This window comes from Dermacentor albipictus, chromosome 1 (assembly GCF_038994185.2).
Source record: "Dermacentor albipictus isolate Rhodes 1998 colony chromosome 1, USDA_Dalb.pri_finalv2, whole genome shotgun sequence".
Lineage (NCBI taxonomy): Eukaryota > Metazoa > Arthropoda > Arachnida > Ixodida > Ixodidae > Dermacentor > Dermacentor albipictus.
Genome location: NC_091821.1, coordinates 183155783 through 183177204, shown reverse-complemented (window position 1 = coordinate 183177204; position 21422 = coordinate 183155783). Strand labels below are relative to the sequence as shown.

Sequence of the window (21422 nt, the reverse complement as noted above, 5' to 3'; positions counted from 1 at the left end):
GGTTTCACCCTGTTTGATGTGTGAGTAGACTGATCGGCGTCTCCCTTTTCCTTAGATGGCTACCAACCTCACGTCCAGCCTACGTGTTGCTACGCTTAATGTAAGGGGCCTGTCGGCGCGTAGAAGGCAACTGCAACTGAACCGCCTTCTGCTAGAAAACGAAATAGATTTGCTCGCGGTACAGGAAACTAAAATTGAACACGAAGAACAAACAGACAGAATGGTAGCGGTCTATCGTAGCAGATACAGCGTTTGCGTATGTCATGCTGTTGGAAGAGCGGGTGGATGCGTTATTTTTTTAAGAAATGGTATTGGGGCTGTTGGTACTGTGTTCTCGTGTGAAAGTGGGCGCCTTGTAATGTGTGATTTTGAATCGGATGGAGTGGCTTGGAGAGCTGTGTGTGTATACGCTCCGAATATAATTGCTGAAAGGGAGAGTTTCTTCCGACAGGTGAAGCCTGTCTTGCTTACTGAAAGGCGGGTGATCTTGCTTGGTGATTTCAATTGCGTCTGTAGACCAGAGGATAGGACCACAAACCGTTCCTTTCGAGATCGGAGCGCCGAGTTACTTTCCGAAATTGTAGGTCAGCACGACCTTGAAGATGTAGGCTTGATATCGACGCATGAAGGCCAGGCAATGTAAACTCACTTTCAGGGAGGCAGTCATGCTAGATTGGACCGTATATATGTTCCTGTCGAATGTTCGCTGTTATGTTCTGACTAACAGACGATCTATGTCTCTTTTAGCGATCACTGCCTAGTCATGGTTACAATCGGTACGAAGAGAATAGCTGCGAAATTTAATTGGGACTTGTGGAAGTTTAATGATAAATTACTGGAAGATGAAGGGTACGTGACTAAAGTCAAGGATTATATAGCGAACTTGCTGCGAAGTAACTCCGGAAGTTTTATGCAAGTATGGGAGCAGTTCAAATGTGATATTAAAATAGCCGCTATTGATAGATCATGTGCACTACGGCGAAAAGAAAAACAACGAGTTAAAGAGCTGCAGAGTGCCCTAGATTTTATGCTAAATACGGAGTGCTACGAGCCGGGATTGTTCACAAGGGAAATTAAAGAGACTAAAACTAAGCTCGAGGCAATAGACGAAGAAATGTACCGTGGCGCAGTGATAAGGGCGCGTAACGAGAAACTTTGGTCCGGAGAGACGCCTACCAAACGCGCGCTCAGTGATGAAAAAAGGCACGCTTTGTCGAAAGAGATAACGGAAATATAAAACGAAATCACAAATCGAAGAGAAATAATCAAACAGGCATTCGTCGAACATTACACAGATATTTTCAGCCTTAATACTCCGGACACTGACTACTTCAGAACAGAATTCCTATCGCTGATGCCGAGATTAGAGGATGACCTTGTGCACGCTCTAGAAGCCAGTATTACGGTTGAGGAAATTGAATCAGCGATTCTGGAGCTTAGTTCACACAAGTCACCTGGGCCAGACGGTCTCGGTGCATCTCTATATAAAGCCTTTAGAACAGAAATGGCAGTCGCACTTGAAAGACTGATTAGCGAATTCTATGAAACGAAAACAAGTCCTCCATCCTTCCGAGCGTCCCACGTAGTACTAATTCCTGAAACGACTGATCCGATTAAGTTACAGTCTGTTGAATCATACCGTCCCATCAGTCTAACAAACGTGGACTATAAGATATTCATGAAGATTTTAGCTCGGCGCCTTCAAAGTGTTATTAAGTCACTTGTAGGGCCACATCAGACATGCGGCATAAAAGGCAGGTCAATCTTTACCAATGTTCACACAGCTAGAACTGTCCTTGAATGCTGTGACGGAATGTATGGGCGCGTGGCCATGTTGCAATTAGATCTGCACAAGGCGTTCGATAAAGTCGTACACGAAGTTCTGTTTTTGATCCTAGACCATATCAATGTTGGAACTGTTATTACAGAAGGTGTTAAAATGATGTACAATGGTTGTATAGCGAAGCTGATAATTAATAGGCAGTTAAGTGATGGTATTCCTGTGCTGTCGTCTGTGAGACGAGGCTGCCCTTTATCCCCCCTGCTTTTCGCTCTCTACCTCGAGCCCTTTAGTTTGCGGCTGCTGAAGAGCCCAAACATTCGGGGTTACACTTTTCATAAAACAGAAGTTCGAGTTTTAGCATATGCTGATGATGTAGCAGTGTTTTGTACGGACCATGACAGTGTTAAAGCAGCTGTACAAGAGGCTGTAAAATTTTGTACTGCAAGTGGAAGTGCTATTAACTGGAACAAATGTCGTGGTTTTTGGCATGGGAATTGGCAATACAAGCCCGAGACTTTTTGTAACATGCAATGGGCGGTAACTGCAGGCACCTACCTAGGTGTCCCCCTCGAACATTATCGAGATAGCAAAGAATATTGGGACACTGAAGTAGTGCGAATGAAAACCCAGACCGGCAAATGGGGAGGGCATAAATTTTCAATGTTTGCAAGAGCCACAGTGTGTAATTTGTTTTTAGTCGCGAAAATTTTTTATGTGATGCAAGCGTTATGTCTGACGAGGATGTCTGTGCAAAAGCTACATAAAGTATTTGCGATATTCATTTGGGCCTCATCATGGGAACATACAAGTCGTAGTAATCTGTTCCATAGAGTGTTGAATGGGGGGCTGGGGTTGTCACATTTGTTCCTGAAACAGATTGTAAGCAGGTTTCTTTTTTTGCGTGATCAAAAGGATGCTTTTCTGAGAACAATGATTCAAGCTAGACTGCGTGATTCATTGCCTGATTATGTAGTGTCGTCCATGTATACGGGGCCAATGCCTTTAAGTGCTTTTTTGCGTGAAGTGGTCGCGTCTTTCCGAATACTAAAAGCAAGATTTTCCAGTGAATATCTGGCCGTTGTTACTAGTAAGAAGTTGTACAAAGATCTTGTTGATGTATTCTTGCCTGTACCGTTGTATCGTACAGTATTTGTTTTAGGTTCAGAACGAGATGTTCTTAAGAGAGTTAAACGAATGCCGGTAAGAGCTTCTGTAAAATCTTTCTTTTTTCAACTACATACAGGCACTCTCCCAGTGAAACCGTGGCTGCAAAGCAAAGGCATTTTTGTACCTTGGTCTGTGAATTGCTTTATATGCAAAAAACCGGAGACGATTGAGCATATCTTTTTGGACTGTCATGACGCAGTGTTTTTGTGGGATATTCTAAAACGTAGCCTTAAAAAGGAATTGCCGTTAAGTGCTTTCGGAATACGCTTCCTGCATAGTATGGCTGCGTCCACATTGTAACACTTAGTGGAGGCATTTGAAGTGGTAGCCAGAAATATAAAGAATCTTCCTTGTCTGCCCGAATGCTTTCAATTTCTAAATGCAGTGATAACTATCACTATTGGTGCAAGGCCCCCCACGTCTGTGTGACAAGTGCTATAGCTCCAAATTGAATATTTTCTTTAGTGTTTTACAAGGTGTCTGATAGGTCCACATTAGATGTGATCCGTTTCTTTTTATTTATTCCCGTGTGGAGAGAGCATAATTAAATTGTTTTTTTTTATTTTTGTGTGTCTTGTTTTTTGGTTGGTTTCTGAATTTATCAAGCAACAGTCTCATGATTCTTAAAATGACTTATGCAATAACGCTCATCAGCTTTTTTTTTTTTTTGCACAAAAGCAACGCATTTCCTGACCCATTGTTTGCCATCCCATCACTCGCATAATTATGCAGAGTATTCTACCTGCATTGACTTGCTTGACCTCCACTAAATAGTCTTGCATTTTCAAATACCATTCTTTCCTTAAAATCATTCGACACTTCTCATCATTTCTGTACCCTGGGCTTCTGATACTATGCATTCACCATTTTTGCTTGTTGTTTCTGACTAGAAATGTCTTCTTTAATTTAAAGCTTAAATTTTACCTTTGGAACGCACAGAAGGGCTTGCCATTGCATATCTGCATAACAGGGAAACATGTTTCATTAAACATTTGCAAAATCCAATTGAAGATTGATGAATGCAGCTTGCAGTGTGATTTGACTGAATGAGCCATACAAGTAACTCATCTCACTTGTTAAATTAAAGCACATATTAGTGCGATGTACAACATATGTTACACTAACGCGGTGGGTTCTCTTGCTTATACAGCAAAATAATCGGTGCGCGAGAAAAAAAAATACTTTTGCAAACCCCTTGTACACATTGATTTAAGGAAAATGAGCTAGAGCTGTCCACATGATCTACTTATTTTACCTGCGAGTATACTCAAGAAAAATGTGTCGCAGCTGCTTAGTGGTATTTGAGATTATGTCAGTATTGCATATGTGCGTGTTGTCTAAAATAATTGAATTTTGAAAATGCTCCTAGGAATCTGATGTGCATATCTGTAGTTTATGGATACACGTAAAAGGCTCAGCATCAAGTGCAAGTGAACGCTCCCACAGGCCCGGAGTCGATCACGCAAATAGATTCGCTGTACATATTTGTGACCAGAGAAGATATGCCACATGAAATGGCATGCAAGGAAGTGTTGAAAAATTGGAGGACGCTTAAGCTTCGCCTTCAAGAGTGGAACGCGATAGCGTTCCCGTCGACCCGCCAATGGGTGTAAGACAATGGGCTACAGGGCAGCCATCACTTACGAGGCGCCCCGCATCAGACGCGGTGAGCGTCGAGCCATATGGTCGAGCAACGCGGCGTTCGGCGCAGCAATGAAACGTGCGCCTGAGCAAGCGGAGCGAACCAAAGAACTCGGTATCCCGGAGGGGGAAATGATGCACGCCAGCCAAACGCCGTGATCGGCACGGGCAGAGAGATAGAGAGATAGTGATCTAAAGAAAGGAAGGACGCTTGATTCTGCGGAGGGAGCGAGGCGAAGCGTTGTCAGGGGAGAGAGTCCGAACCGCGACAGCTCCAATGCGCGCGTGGCGCGCCATCTGTCGGGGCAGCGCCGTACATGGAGAGGAGGGGCTCTTCTGTGTTTGCCGCAAGATGGCTCTCCGTGTGCGGAAAGCGCAGAAGAAATGCAGCGAAACGCACTTCGCTACTCGTGTAATTGCGACTTCTGTAAGTTACATGTTCATAATTACCTATATACACCACAGTATAACTTTCCACGGCTCGTTTCGAAGGCAACACCGCATTCACTAGAGGCGCGTTTGTACCTTTTGGAAGCATCGAAATCGTGGCTGAGTGGTAGCGTCTCCGTCTCACACTCCGGAGACCCTGGTTCGATTCCCACCCAGACCATCTTGGAAGTTGCTTTTTATTTATGGAGTGCCTGCCGTGATTTATCGCTCACGGCCAACGCCGCAAAAACGCTGACGCCGACGCCGACACCGACGCCGACGACACCGGCTTTTCTGCGACACGAGCTCCTTAACGCTATCGCGTTAAAATATTGCGCAGTTAATGAAACGCCTACGCAATTAATATGTGGGTTCATGCACTCGATTTCGTCCGCATTATAGGCACTCGCGTCTTGATTGCTTCGTGGCACAGAAATACTCGGCATCAGGCTGCTTTTCTGCTGTGGCCTTTGTGGAAGCATGATTGTTCAAAGTGCAACAACTACACAGATTCTATGACTTGCTTGTGGATTCACCAGTACAATTCCGGTGCACTGGTCCGCCTGTCCAGCAATTTCCTACTGAAGGGAAACCTGCAAATAAAAATACCGCTCCGCATGTAAAAAAAAAAAAATGCTCTACTGTGACACTTTTCAAACGATTGTGATGCATCACAAGAGCTGTCTGCTCGCGTGATGTTCTGAACAAGAAGATACATTCGTTTACTTACATGTGAAGGTATAGGCCAGAGCACTTAGGGGCTTGGGTGGCACAAAAGGCACGAATGTGCTATAGCGTCCGATGTTGACGCGCGATCGCATGTCAAACCTAAACTGTACGAAACTACTACGCATCCAAAAAACAGAGATTCGAAACCAAAATTCGCGTCATCCTTTATTGCATGAATGCGTACATCGTGATTTACAAAAGTCACGCACTTAAAAAGCGCTTTCTGTAAACTTAATATTAACGAATCACCTTCATAAAGCCATCAGGTATGCGTTTTTAAACGACAAAGCATAAGGTGACCTGCACTTATTTTCAGCTCTTTCATAGTAACTGCGCTGGCCACATTGACCATTAGCAACAGGGCGGCGCCCTCGCGGTTCCCACTCTTTCGGGCCAGCTTTCCTTCTAGAGTTGGTTATATTAACTCTATGATGGAAACACAGGAAAAAACAATAACAGTAAAGGGGAAGAGAAATGCGACCATAATGAAGTACAGAGCGCTATGGGGATACAATAGGTACGAGGTGCTCCGGGGTATGTGGAAATGTGTTATGGTTCCAGGACTTACTTTTGGAAATGCGGTTGTTTGCTTGAAATCAGGGGTACAATCAGGACTCTATGGGAACCAAAGGTCAGTGAGTCGCCTCGCATTGGGTGCTTACGGGAAGACTACAAATGAAGCTGTGCAGGGGGATACTGGCTGGACTAGTTTTGAAGTAAGGGAAGCTCGCAGTAAAATTGAGTGTGAAGAACGACTGAGGAATATGGAAGAAAGTAAATGGGCTGAGAGAGTGTTGAGGCATCTGTACAGGGAAGACATTGGTTCACAGTGGAGGAAGAGAACTAGGAAGCTTACCAGCAAGTATGCGGCCTGTAGGGTGGGCAACACAGCAACAAAGAACGTCAAGCGGAAAGTCAGAGAGGCTGAAATAACCTCATGGGTGGCGGCAATGGAAAAGAAACTTGCCATGAGTAACTACTTAAGAGGAAAAAACGAAATCAGGAAAGAAACAATTAATGATAGCTCAAAGGGAAGCTCATTACTTTTCGAAGCGAGATCGGGATGCCTTATAACACGCACCTATAAAGCGAGATATAAGAAGGAAGAAGAAGCATGTGCTTGCTGCTGTAAAGCTAGGGAAACGATGGAGCATGTTTTATTATAATGTGAAGGCATCTGCCCGGCGGTCGAATTAGGCACCACTGGCCTCCTTGAAGCCCTTGGGTTCAGCGAGAGCAGGGGAACAGTAAACATGTCCGCGATAGAGATTAGTAAGAGGCGATTGGAAGGTTGGTGGAAGAAAAGTAGGGAAACGACAAAAAACGGAGACGTACAAAAGCAAAGTTCGCAATAGGGGGTCAGAAAGTGTGGTTTTGGGAGTTCATAGTACTTTTTTTCTTTTCTTTTTCTTTCGTAACTTGGGTGGGACATTAGGCAGTATAATAGCAAGAGCTTGGTGGCGCAACCCACCGCCCCGTTCCAAAGGGGACGCTCATAACATCGATCCATCCAGCACTAGGGCGGAGCTAGGATTGCTTCGGGAAAGTAGGGAAAGCAATAGAGGCGCCACTGAAAGCCACCTAGCGGGCGCTTCCAACAGTACACGCGGGAGCAGTAGCAGACGACAACCCTTTGCAGCAAGGATGGCTGAAGTTCGCGGCTGTGATTTCTCCTTTGTTCGGGTGCCAGGCTGCTTCTTCTGCGGTGGCAGTTGTAGGGAAGATGCTGACCTCTGTACGCGCGGGTATGAACACGATGTTAACGGTGTTTGGGACATGGTTCACGTACGTGCAAGGCGTGTCCCGCAGACAAACGCCATGAACCCCATTTACATGACGTGGAGCTCATGTTCACTAGCCAATAAATTTTGTTGAGTGATGCGACCTCTCGATGTTTTTTTTTCCTACCCTTGCCGCAATGCTGTTTCTGTACCTGAATAATAAGCACCCGTCGTTAGTGCAGACTTATATCAAACAAATCCGCACGGTGCAATCTCTGCATATGACGCTGTGATTTTTCTGCCGATGAATACATGTGACATCCAAGAATAACTGCAGTCGAAGTCGCCTCAAGAAGAGTAATTGCCAATTTATTGATGGAAACGCGTGTACTAGCCAACGAAGTCACCAAACACACGGGTTATAAAAGCGCGTGTTAGTGCTTTACCGCCGATGCATTTCTGCTGCATACGCCGATGAATTACCGTTCCCGCTGCAGTTTGTGCAATTTTAACTTCCCCAAGGGAGCTGCTTGGAAACGTACAAAGCTAAAGACTGACTAACTTTTCAGTACTTTTTTATATTACTAGAGATAGGTGCCACATGATATATTTAAAGGCAGAGCAGCGCCAATCAAAGTAGATGAGCGCTGGCGACAAGGCCCGGTTTAATCGTCTGCAGCGTAAGTATAAGGAAGAATTCAGTTGAGTACAAAACTCACATGCAAGAAGGGACTACGTTGTGAAACAAACAAATCACTCGGCGTGTTAAGTTTGCTCAGGCAGCATCGAGGTGTGATGACTTCCCAAACGGGACGCGAACTTTTCAGCGAGAAATGGAACAAAAATACCATATGCAGCAGCTATTAGCGATTCTCGCCCCGAACTACCTATTTTCTAAACACATTTCCAAAAACGCAAACAATATCTAAGATGCCCTCGGGCGAAAAGAATGAAGCTGTTAAAGAAGCACTTCCTTGGTATCATTCCGATAAGACACAGCGTGATTTATACCCTTTACAAACAAGGCAGGGTGAAAACTTCGCAGCTCAAAAGAATCGACAAGAGTTATGCATGGAGCAACTATCAACAGTTAAACATGTGCGAAGCCACGCATAAAATAGATGTAAAAACATGAAGTGCGCGACAGCTGGTGCGAGGATTTACCGCGCCACATGAAACCAACAATTTCAGTTCTTGCAAACTTCAGTAGCTTTAACATACAACGCAATGCGCCCGTGAAGTCGTGCTGCCTAGCTAGCGCAACGCGGTAAAGAAGCGGAAAACAATATAAGCGGCAAACAGCATTCCGAACTTTAGCGAAATGCCTTTAAACCTCATGCTGCAATGCAGACGAACTTTGTTGCTCACGCGTCTAACTATGATCGAGTGGAAAAAAAACACCGACGAGACAAGGAAAGGTGAGAACAAGAAATTTCCCTTCGAAGCGACGATCCATTTTCTCTACCGTTGCTCCCGCTGATGAGGCTTTGCCGGGAATGATTAGAACCATATCGCCGGCACGTTTTCACCGGTATTTGAGCCCCCCACCCTGCAACAATTTTTCTTCGACATTCCCTGAAGCTTTGGCCACCCCACACCTGCGAATGGTGTTGCCTATTTTGCTCTGAAAACGCGAAGACAGAGAAGCACGATCAACGACACAACAAACTACGGCGCGCGCCAGGCTCCTCTCCCGCGTGTTCTGCGCAAGGCCGCCACCAGTGGCGCGTCCGTCGGCGTGCACGGCGCGTATAGTCGAAGCAGAGGGACGTAGGGAGGAGAGAGATCACAGGACTGTGGAAGACGCGGAAGGAAAAGAAGACGCATCCCTCAACGAATGACGAGTCACTAGCGTTCAACCAATCAGCGTGAGTCTCCCGCGATACCCTCTCTCGTACGAGCAACCCTCCACTCCTTCCTCTCTCCTCCCCATTAGATCGGCGAAATCGTTTCAGCAACAGGCGACTTTCACTTCAAGCTCGGGCTTGTCGGCGCTGGGCCGTTGTTCTGTTAGTTTCGGTTTGCGTGGTCGTGGTTGCCAATAATAAAAGCACAAGTACTGTCGAGCGGGGAGGCGGAAGGACTTTCGCTTTATTTTATTTTTTAATTTCCCTTTCTGGTTCGAAAGGAGCACCTAATGCCGTTGGCAGAAAGCGTGGGCGCTGTGCACGCCTAGAGAAGAGCCGGATGGGGGGGGGGGGGGGGGGGTAGTGTCGCGCGCTGCTCACTAAAACTGCTGCGGTGCCAACCGAAACGGCACCACTCCGCTTCAGCCCGCGAGCTTTGAACAGACAGTCAGTGATCGCTGCCGTCATCGAACAGTCTTCTCTGAGAACATCTGCCTGTTCGACCAGCGTCGTCGACACAAGACATTTGCCACCGGCACCAGCGCTCAACGTAAGTGGCCAACTTAGAGGCACTGACTTACAGTCAGTGCTGTAAGTTGCAGTCGACGTGTGCTGCAGTCGACGTGAATGGAATCGCTAGAAATAAACTACGTCGTGTCTTCGCATTTCCATGTTCATTACTGCTGGTTTGCCAACTAAAGTTTTAAATCAATTGGACATTTAGTAATATGAATGGTAATATCAGCTTGTCTTCTTAATTATTTTCTTTTTTTTTAAATATTGGCGCCAGTATGGCCTTCGGCATAAACTGTAACATATGCTTGTGACGTGAGTTACTTAGTGATTAGTAGCATTTTTGTCAGTAACAAACAAGATACGAGCAATTGTCGACCTTCAAGAAATATATGCTCCCAACAATTGTTGGGAGCATATATTTCTTGAATACAGTACATGTGACAGTTTAAACTGTCACATGTACTGAATTTTGTAAATCATAGCACCATGACATTTTATAATGCACACTATTCGTAAACTACATTATTTTCTGTCACTTGTTTCTACGGTAGCAAACAGTTCGTGCCGAAGAGAGAACTTCCTTCTCACTGGTTCTCTTTCTTCTCATGTTACTGTGTAACCAGTCTACTAGATAGTATTAAGTACTGAGGCTTCTAAAGTCCCATATATGGCAACTTATGTGGCAACCTTCGCCAACTTTTTCTCTAAATACTACGAAGGCTTCTCTCCTTTTTTCGAGCGTGCAGCTCAAGCATTAAAGCCAAGTCAAAACAACCAAAAGAAGGGTGCTGGGCAAGGATGGTTTAAGATCGCAGGGTCACATCCTAGATAAAAGTCATCGTTTTTTACGATATCCTGAGCTTTTTCTATAAAGTGAGCCTTCGCGTCTTTGTGCATTGCTCTGCATGAGCTCATACAAGCTCGTACAATTTCCAGTGTTTCTTATTCTTTTCTTAGCTGATTTGTACCTCTTGTTTCGGGTTGCGCTTTTATACCTTGCGATTTGTTCTTCGTTTTTCACGCTATTTTTCAGCTGTCGAAGTGCACCGCGGTCTGTACGAATGAAATCAGGGGTTGTCTACGAATCGTCAAAATACCGTGTTTTCGTCTTTCTTTCCGAAATGCAAATTTCGAGGTCAAATGATCACCGGTTCGTGTGATCCAGTGCACCACAAATTGGAGTCGGCAGCGTACTGGTAGTCGCGAAGTTTTGCTATAACGAATTACGTGGAATAAAAAAATCGAAAAAAGCTGTAACAAACCCTATGGTCATATGAAAGCGTCTGCTGCTTAATTCCCTATCCCCCCCTCCCATTCATTACCCTTTCGGTCCTCGTCTAACCTTACGCAGGTTTTTGGGAAGTCTGCAAGTGTTTTTAAGAAGTCCTCAAACGGACTTCGTTTGTAGCTTTATTCATTCTGCATTCAGATGGATGGTGACTTTGCCTGTGTGACTTTATCCCTCGCATGAATTCACCTCCACATGGCAAATTTCTTCGGAACTTCTTTAGTGACAATGTGAACATCGAAATACAGAAGATGAAACCATTCATTCATTCAGTCGCGCCTGTCGCACTACTGAAGGAAACATTGAAAAGGAGGAGGAGGAAAGAAAGAGAATTAAATTAAATTATGGGGTTTTACGTGCCAAAACCACTTTCTGATTATGAGTCACGCCGTAGTGGGGACTCCGGAAATTTCGACCACCTGGGGTTCTTTAACGTGCACCTAAATCTAAGTACACGGGTGTTTTCGCATTTCGCCCCCATCGAAATGCGGCCGCCGTGGCCGGGATTCGATCCCGCGACATCGTGCTCAGCAGCCTAACACCATAGCCACTGAGCAACCACGGCGGATAGGAAAGAAAGAGAGAAGGCAGGGATGAAACATTGAAAAGGATAGTTAAAATTTAGAGCGGGACGCGAGTAATTAAACATGAGAGCCGACCCTGAAAATAAATTATGGGGTTTTACGTGCCAAAACCACTTTCTGATTATGAGGCACGCCGTAGTGGAGGACTCCGGAAATTTTGACCACTTCGGGTTCTTTAACGTGCACCTAAATCTAAGTACACGGGTGTTTTCGCATTTCGCCCCCATCGAAATGCGGCCGCCGTGGCCGGGATTTGATCCCGCTACCTCGTGCTCAGCAGCCTAACACCATAGCCACTGAGCAACCACGGCGGGTGACCCTGAAAATGACGAATGCGTTCTGGCATTTTTCTATTTAGCTGTTGGCCCTGTAGCATAGGTGGCATAGATGTTCGTTTAAATGAAGGCGTGCATGTGATCCTCACGTAGAAATTTCAGCAGTGGCTTAGCGAATTTATCGTCCATGAATGAGCCAGCGACTGTGTCTATTTTAGAAACTGAAGGCTAATAAAAATTCACAGAACGACGCTAGCGACAGCTTAACCGCTGCCAGTCAGCGCTGTGTCCTGTTGTTCCTCACTCTGTCCCCGCCTGTGTGCGCTGTTAACCCTTTAAGATGCTTTACCAACTAGCCCACCAAGCGTGCTTAACCAGCGATAGTAAAAAAAAATAAAAAAATTGAGCTGCGTGTTTTGCAGCGCTACTGCTGATTTGTAGAACGTGCACATTTGCGACCGTCAAAAAATAAATAAAATAAAAGTACGACTTCCCTAGTCCAACAAAAATGTTGAGTAGAGCGCGATTATTGATTAACGTTTGTTCGCAACGACTGAGGTAGCCTCGTTGATTAAATAAAAATATACAAGAAACAATACACAAATAATTGCTCTTACTAAACCAGCAAAAAATTCGACGTATATTTGCTAGAAAGAGCTCTAACATTCACTTGCGGGATTTTCGCTCAGACGGACGATTTCTCGGTGCGATTATTGAATGTATATTGCAGTCAAAGGATAGCGAGTGGCATCCCAAGAGAGATCTATGACTCGAGACATATTACGGTAGACGTAGTGCCGCCAGGAGATAGTAATGGAACAGGCGAGTATCACGCAAGCGAATACGCAGTGACGTTCTACGCGAGCTAAAGGTGAGACCATGAGCTGCGTAAAGTACGGGCACAAGTAAAACAGAAATGACAACAGAAACGCCGGCTATGAACTGAAAAATTGTTGAGTGGCGAAAACATTTGGCAGAAACAGCTTCAGTTGAGCATTACATAATGCGAAGCATCGTTGGTATAAAAGAACACTCACGAACTGTGGTAATGATCAGAAGAAAAACCGTACACCTTGGGTGGTGAAGCTGAAATGTTTATATGATATTGCATTGTTAGAGATTATGATTAAGTTCAATTTTAGGATATTATATGCTTAGACTATGTATAACTATACATATGTACCTCACTTGACACAATTACTGATGGTTCGTGGTTGGTGGTTTCGACCGTCTCTTGACTGGTGAATCACTGGTGGATTTCGCTTGTAGGATCCGCTGGTTAGGATGGATTAAGCCCAATGTGCCTCATCACTGACGCCAACGGGCAGCTGTGGAAAGAACCCAGATGCGCTATGCCTAGGACCCGAGAGCGAATGTGTCGGCGATAAGTGATTGCACATTCACATCGGGTCCGAAGGTGACATTAAGTGCTAGTTGGGCGTTTGAACGCTTAAAATGCGGTCATAGGTCAACTTTGTTAGAGTGCGCTGCGCTGCCCATGGAAACGGTGAGACACCCGGCAGAAAAAAAAAAAAAAACGATCTACATTCGCCAAGAATTCTTCGCTTTAAAAGATCAGGAAGGCGCGTGCCATACTACCTACGTATGCGCTCAAGGAAAGGGCAGTGCCAACTCGCCAATCATGAACACATGCGGGCACTTCTTTGGGCATGCGCATGTGTACGTCGTGTGTCTTTCTCCTTTTCCACCATTGTGCGACCCTTCAGCTGATAGTCGGCATTTGTGTTTTCACTGTCGCTGTCGTTCAGCATGTGTCCGCGTTTTGCACGCCTTCCTTTCCGTCACGTGAATATAGCAATTTGCCGAGTGCGAGACAGAAAAAGCCAGGCAGACCATGTTGCGCCTGCTCAGCTACCCCAAACTGCGGCGAAAGGGAAGCGGAAAAAAATTGTGAGGACCAAGCTGCTGAACTATCTTAGGTGCGTCCTTGGGCTAGTTGGCACATATTTAGAGTGTAGGAACGAGCACAGAATTCGATGAGGACGAGGAAGGACGCAGGGCAGGTGCGAGGAACTCTGTGTCATCCTAAGCGTAGTACGGGTTCAGTGAAGCGAAGGGAAGCGAGACACAAGGTGGCAAGGAACCTTGGGAAATCGGACTAGCTCCTTGACGCAACTTCGTAGCGCGTAAACAAAGTACGAGGCAGAAGCGGCGAATTGTGCATGTCATTTCCCTACTGTCTCGTCCTTTGTTTACACGCTACGAAGTTACATTAGAGGACCTTGGCCCGTATTTGTGAAGCTTTTCTTGCGGTCAGCGCCATCTGTTACTGGCCATAGCGGACGCGATCATTTAATTATTACATCAATTTCTATCCTGTTTGGTCGAAACGTGAACGACAATCTGCGAAGAAATGATGCAGGAGAAGTTTTGCGCTAGTCTTCTCTGACGCGTCATAATATCGGGGATTTCGCAGATACGAAATGCGAAGTCCAGTAAAGTTGCGGAGGGGAGAGATCATACATAGCAAAAGTTAAAGAAGAAAAAAAGAAACGGGATGCCATGGTAAGTGGCAAAACAAAGAAACGAGCTTGCAAGAAAACAGAAAGCAGAAGAAAAAGAAAGGCTCCGTATAGGACAAACAGGACGCCTTTTGTCTAGTTTTTATTTGCCGCGACAGCTGCATGATTGCCCCTCTGCTGCTTTTACGGGGATGTGTTCGCCAGCGTAACGCGGATAGTTTAAATGAATACAAAACACGAAGAAACTCTTCAGGTGACTGCAGATTTCGAAGCCGAGTCTGAGGGTCAGAGTCTTGGCGACTATAGGCCACCCCACCAGGGTGACCCTTCCAACAAGGTGCTTTCGTACTGGTTGTAGTGACTCGTCGACTCTGACTGTTATACACCCGTGCAGCTGTTTGCGAAGAACGCAGCGGACCACACGTTGACCGGTCTACGCGGAAAATTCATTTCTGAACCACAAGAAAGAAGGACGCAGCGGTGAATAAGGAAGAGGGCAAGAAAACATCGGCACAGCGTGTGTCATCTTTGCCAGCATATATCTTCAGGCAGGCTGGTGCCACTCGAGAGGGCCGTTTGCGTACTGCTCTCGAGATCACGTTGACGCCTGCGGTTAGAAAAATTCGTTGCCACGCTCGCGGATGGCCCTGCTTAACAGCCGAGGACTAGGTTTAATTCATGTTGCGTGCACTGAAACCCAAGAAAGTAGAGCCAGGGTACTGTGGTTAGAAGCGGTAGCTATAGTCAGGGGTCAGCCGCTGCCGTAGCTGAACTAGTACAACATCTCAGCATGCTCGGCGAAGTTTGTAGGTTCAACTCCCATCAACGACGTATTTTATTGACCGTTTTTTTAAAATTAGGTATATGAAGTTTATCGCAAAATTAATAATTGTAGGTTCTAATAAAATAAGAGTTAATTATCCCTACGCTTACCCTGGCTTCATTATCTGTTGTCCCCTTGTTGGTAACTATGAGCAGGCGTTTGTGAAGCGGCACTAATTTTATCACATGCATACGTGACAGAACACGTGCTAGTTGAAGCATTAGTCCATTCGATGCTACAGGACATTGATCAAATCCAAAGTCATTGCACTGTCCTTCTGAGCCCATGGTCGTTGATTTTCAAAATTTGCTTCTACAATGGCAATATAAATTCAGGTTCTATGCATCCAGGTCTATTCATTTGTTCAGTTTTCTGAAATAAACTTCAGACAAACATTATAAGAGTAAATGAAGGACAAAGTTTCGTTTTTCAAATTTTGCGTCAAAACCATGGAGCGTCCTCACGTCAGTGTGACGTCACAGATTTCAAGCTATGTTTATATGTTTGGGCCGCGTTGCCCCAATTAACGTTCCAGAATCTTGCCGCGCTCAACCTTTGGCTCCTGTACAACACAAGCAGGTCCATATTTAGCTATACACAATTAACTTAGTCCCAGCAGACGCCATCAAAGTCCACGATGTCATGGTGCGCTGGTGCAGGAACTTCGAGGCGGCGTCGCCACTCGTCTTTTGCTGTTGCGCGCTTTCCGGTGTGCCAAGCCTGAGCTTACCGCGGTAAGACCGGTGTTCTTGGTATTGTAAAAATGGTAACTGACTAATACAGGTGAAATTATTTCTTTCTTTTTTTTTTGGTCTTTGTGTCCCCTTAAGGAAATAACTGTTTGCTTGAAGACGTACGCTTGTTGCACTGAGGATACTCAAGTTCATTGTTTGGCAGCGTTTAGTTGCATATAACAGAGCCGGTCACCGGAAAATGTGCAGGATAATGTATAAATGTCAGCTCACATGTGGTTACTATAGCTCTAAAGCACATCGACCACTTGACGGTATAGCGCGCTATGTTTAATGGTTTCTTTGATATACTTCTTTGCGGTTTATGCGTAGCCATTCGGCACGTGTGTGATGTGCCATGGTAGCTTAGTGGCTACGGCGTTGCGCTGCTGAGCTTGGTGTCGCGCGGGTTCGATCCAATCCGCGGCGGCGGCCGCATTTCCACGGGGGTGAAATGGAAAAACGCTGGTCTGCGTAAATTCAGGTGCACAGTTTGAGAATCCTAGGTGGTAAAAAATTGTACGGAGGCCCCCACTACGGCGCGCCTCATAATCAGATCGTGGCTCTGGCCCGTATAGTAACCCCAAATTAAATCTGGTTTTATTTCAGCGTGTTTATTTTCTGTGTACCATTCGGTATGAGGGGGGGTTCTAGGCAATTCGGGTTCCTGGCTATTCTTCGGCCAATTTTCCAGAATTGCGACAATATATGTGCGGAATCCGTAGGTTTATTGAGCTGAATTTAAATTAAACTGATTTCGACGCTGTCTTTTTCTTATTATTGCTTTCTTCTTTAATTTAATTAATTTATTTATTTGACGTGCCCGGCCTCTAGCGCCGAGACATTGTAGAAGAGAGTGGGTTACGTCACAATAAAGGGAACAATTGCAGAGGGAAACACAGCGCATTATACAACATTAGCGGCAAATCATAAATACACAAGACATATTGAACCGACTACAGGCATCGCAGTTGCAAAAAAAATAAGGGGGGGGGGGGAGGGACGCATTAAATGATCACGAAGGAATATATCACATGGTGTATATATATATATATATATATATATATATATATATATATATATATATATATAGAGAGAGAGAGAGAGAGAGAGAGAGAGAGAGAGAGAGAGAGAGAGAGTAACCAGATACGGGTGGGAAGGTGGTTCCAATCGTTAAGATGTGTGCGGTATGAAGGAACAAGAATAAGTGTTTGCCTTGCAGAAAGGCATCTAACTTTGTGTTGATGATCAGACCGAGATGAGCGATCAGTCGGAGGCACGAACACTTCGGTGCGCAATAAAGAATGGTGGTCAAAAAGGCAAAGCAAGTAAAACTGACGGTGCAGTGATAGGTTTGGTAATGACAGGCCGTGTTACAGTGATGTTGTACATGATGTGCGTTTGTAATTAGAATGAATAGAGTGGCGTTATTTCTTTTATTAATTCAAGATACATAATTAGATTTGTGGTATGGGAGATCCCAAAATGCGGCGTCGTATTCTAATTTTGAGCACACAGGAGCAAGTTACACTTACAATTATTTTTTGCGCTATGCTTTGTACTCTTGTTGTACGCCCACCTGCTTGGTTCTCAGATGGAAGTATATCTAAAACAAATAAATAAATAAATGTTCGTGTAGAGCTGATCTACGATGACCATATGCGGTTCATATGAGGTTGATTCTTTGAAGAGCGTCACATAACCACGTGAACGGCTCACATTTTTAGACTGCACACTTTCGGGATCGGCCCAGGTTTTTTGTGGGATAGCCAGATAGCTAGGTAGCCGGAAAGAAAACTGGTATGGCAATTGCAAGGATGCTATTTGCATTAAATATTGCATGGAGCAGAAGAAAGTATAATCGAGGCAGGACGCTACGTCTCTAGGGCTATACTTTCTTCTTTCCCGTGTCCTTGCGCTAAGAACATCTTAAGTAATGGAATCTCCATATTTTCTTTCTCCTTTCCACTATACCAGGTGTATTTTTTAGACCTACAGAATGTTTAAAAATCGCCTGTGGCAGATAGCATAATTGTAGTCACTGAGCTGGCTTACTCAAAGAGGCGAGCATTACTTGCACGAGAAATCGATATGCATGATGGACTAATTAACTGCAATCCACAAATAAACGGTTTTTACAACGAAGCTGTCTACGACTAGGATCCCAGGATTTTTTCGCGCCTGTCACGTCGACAGAAAACTCAGTGGGCCGGCGGCAGTGCAGGGCCAGGATAAATGTCACATATACCCGTGAGGTAGAGGCGTAAGGCGGACATACATCACAGCTTTCTATTCAATACGAAACGCACAAATAAAAACAGCCGTCGAACCACATGACTGATGACAGATGAACGCACGTTGCCGCGAATCGCTCGTCGGTGGTCGTTGTCGGAGACGTAGACATCTCACAACCGGAAACAAAGCAGTGGTTCACCAACCTTGTGGAAGATTTTGACCCCGGTTGCTTCAACTATCCGAGTTAACCAACTGCCCTACACGGGTCATGCGTCGATGTTTTTTTATTCACATATCCTTAAGGCACCCTTAGGGGCGAGGGGGGGGGGGTGCGTTACGATAAACGCAGGGGGTCACAGTGAAACAGGTGAACAGTCATTAACAGCAACATAGATGAAACAAGCAATAAACGACACTGGCGGATACAAAACATATTAGAAGGTTGTAGACATAAGGATTCAGACACAAATGTTAATCGATGCTAAGCGAACTATTCAGCACATGTACAAATGTATCGTAGTTTATTGTAGACACGACATCGTGTCGTTGAGTATTTCAAGGACGGATGGGACGAAATAATGGCGAGTTATTTAAAAGGCTTGTACGTGCATTCAGGATTACAACATTGAAAGGGTGGTCTAGGCGCGGGAAAACTCGATTGGCAGGCTGTATGCAAGAGGCCGCAAATGACGAATGGTTATGATAAAGTTTTGTGGGAACGGCGCGGTCTTTCAGTCCACGCCAGCAGGCCCCAGTCCTGGACGGCCACGCCCAAGGGCGTACAGCCGAGCCTCGAAGCACCGCTCGCCGCTCACGAGTCACTTTGTCCTCTACTTCGACTGCTGGTTCCGATGCCCGAGTTCCCATAGCTTGTGAAAGTGAGATAATAGTGCGAACAGTACTCTTTTCTCTAGTGATGGAAGCTTTAGCGGTGCTTTGATGTTAGAGCGAAATCTCTACTACCCACGTCTCTCAAGGTCGTTAATCGCGTCGCAACAACCTTGAGCCGCCAGAGCAAGTGTGTGGCAGGTGTGACGTCACGCCATGTGATCCGTTGCGAAGAGGCGTCGCAGCTGCGCTCTCTCTGAGCCTCTCCGCTATGGTACCACATGACTAGGCGAGGGTTAAAGGGCTAAATATAGCCCGACGTACCGTGAGCGCGCGCACACGTTACGTCACGTTGGCGAAAACAACAGCGTCTATAGGTGAGCGATGGTTCGACACTCTGGCGCAGCCAACGTAACCGGCTAACGCGCTCCGACGCGCCGATTACGTCGGACAATAAACGTGGCTTTCAAACGGCTGCTTCGCCAGCACTTGGTCCGCTTGGTCGCTCAGTCTCGGCGTGCCGGCTGGGCCGTCTGTGCGTGCGCTTCAGCACAAGCGACAGGCTGAATCCAATCACCCAGTAGATATAGCTAGACGGCAGGCTGTGAAATCTCAAGCAAAGGCAAAGTTGCCTACTGAAACACCGGAGCAAAGGGAGGCCAGATTAGGACGGTATAGAGAAGCTTACCAAGCGTGGAAGCGTGCCAAGATCACAGCTACTGCAACTGCAGCTGTCGTTCAGCAACACGAACAAGAAGGAGACGAAGCCGTGGATAAAAGTTACGGCAGCCACAACGAACGTTTGATGCCCTTTGGCTGGCGTCAAGCTCGACGGCGAAGGCCAGGTTTCACGGTGACTTCACGCAGAACCCGTTGGCAGCGCACGTGAAAGACGAGCCTAACTTTAATGAAACGGTGTGCGCGCATATTCTTTGCAAAACCAAGCCAAACAGACCTTTCGCTCGTGATGACTAGGTTTAAGATTGTTAAACCTCAGCCAATTTTTAGTTATGCTGGAATGACGTAAGTAGTTTCTTGTTATAAAATCAGGCCGCTTTATTCTGCACAGACTCTAGTTTATTAAGTACATTTGATGTGGGTTCCTAATGAATGACGCATATTCTATTTTAGAGCGAACCAGAGAGGTGCTTGTCGTAAGTTTCGTCTTCGAGTGAGCTTGATGTAAGCGACGTCTGATAAATCCGAATGTTTTGGATTTTTTACAAGTTCTTGCGTCAATGTGGGTATTCCATGTTAAGTCGGCAGACAGGTGCACGCCTAAGTACTTGAATGAAGAAACACGTTCAGTAGGCATTGCGTTATTCACGTAGGGATATCGTGGAGCGTTAGTAGCAGTCGTAAAAGTTATAACTTTGGTTTTGGAAGAGTTTACCTTCATTTGCCATTGACCACACGAAGTGGAAATGTTGTCAAGGTCTTTTTCTAAAGCGGTGTTGTCGTCGCGGTGAATAATCTGTCACGCAGTCGTCTTTAAATAAGCGAGTAGTAGATGTCAGGTTCTTAATAATGTCTTTAATGTAGATGAGGAAGAGTATTGGTCCAAGCCTTGTGGTACCCGGATTTAAATAGAATCAATGAAGACGAGCAATCATTCACAGTAACGAATTGACGACATTTACATTTAAAAAAAAATATCGCCGACGATTATGATACTTCCTAATGCGAAATTTGAGCGTAGCGCCACGCGTGTTTTCATTTCGCGATATATTGAGGCATAGAATTTCCGTGAGAAATCTATGTACGTACAGTTACAGACAACTATTTTCGGCGACGGCGTTTAGCTTGTGCTTCGGCGGCGCGCACATTTGGATTCTGACGTCGGTGCCGCTGAGCTGGGCAGCTCGTTCAGCAGCTGCGGTGGACGAAGCGCTTCAGCCGGTTGCGTCGCTCATTGTTCAGAAAGAACTGGCCGACACCATTTCCTATTATGATTATATCGTCACGTGGCAGTGACAGTGAAGAAGGAGACAGTGTCGAAACTGTGAGCTACAAATTTAACTCTTTATTGGGCGTACTTGTGCCCAGCAAAGCAAGTAACGCTCAAGCACAACGATAGCGGTGAGCAGAGTTAGCGGTCATCGGAAATTTAATCTGCGGGTCAAGCGCGTCGGCTTGTAAACACGATTCATCGAAGGTTCCAGTCTAATTGCGTGGCTTCCAGAAAGTACTACACAACTCGCGTCGCGCATACAATCAGATTACGAAGACTATGGCGCCATCTCGTGGTCTCGTGTGACACTCTGCTTTTCTAGAAGTACATGTTGCTGGGCTAGTCGGTTCATATTGCTTAGTAGACCATAAATATGATCGCTTAGCGCAAA

At 45.5% G+C, this 21422-nt stretch overlaps 1 protein-coding gene across 5 annotated transcripts in view; it reads left to right on the top strand.

The window, feature by feature from the left end:
* The first annotated feature begins 9710 nt into the window (after nt 1-9710).
* The window catches only part of LOC139053467 (thyrostimulin beta-5 subunit-like), a 36508-nt gene continuing 24796 nt past the window's right edge, over nt 9711-21422 (top strand). For 2 of the 5 annotated variants that reach the window (XM_070530469.1, XM_070530466.1), the window contains exon 1: nt 9711-9867. Coding sequence is in view for 2 of the 5 variants with exons in the window: in XM_070530447.1 (XP_070386548.1) it covers nt 19988-20103 (116 nt within the window). In the remaining 3 variants the exon portion in view is untranslated. Of the gene's footprint in view, nt 9868-15912; nt 16021-19612; nt 20104-21009; nt 21083-21422 lie in introns of those variants that run through there. The other 3 variants (XM_070530456.1, XM_070530447.1, XM_070530474.1) reach the window with 3 other exon arrangements.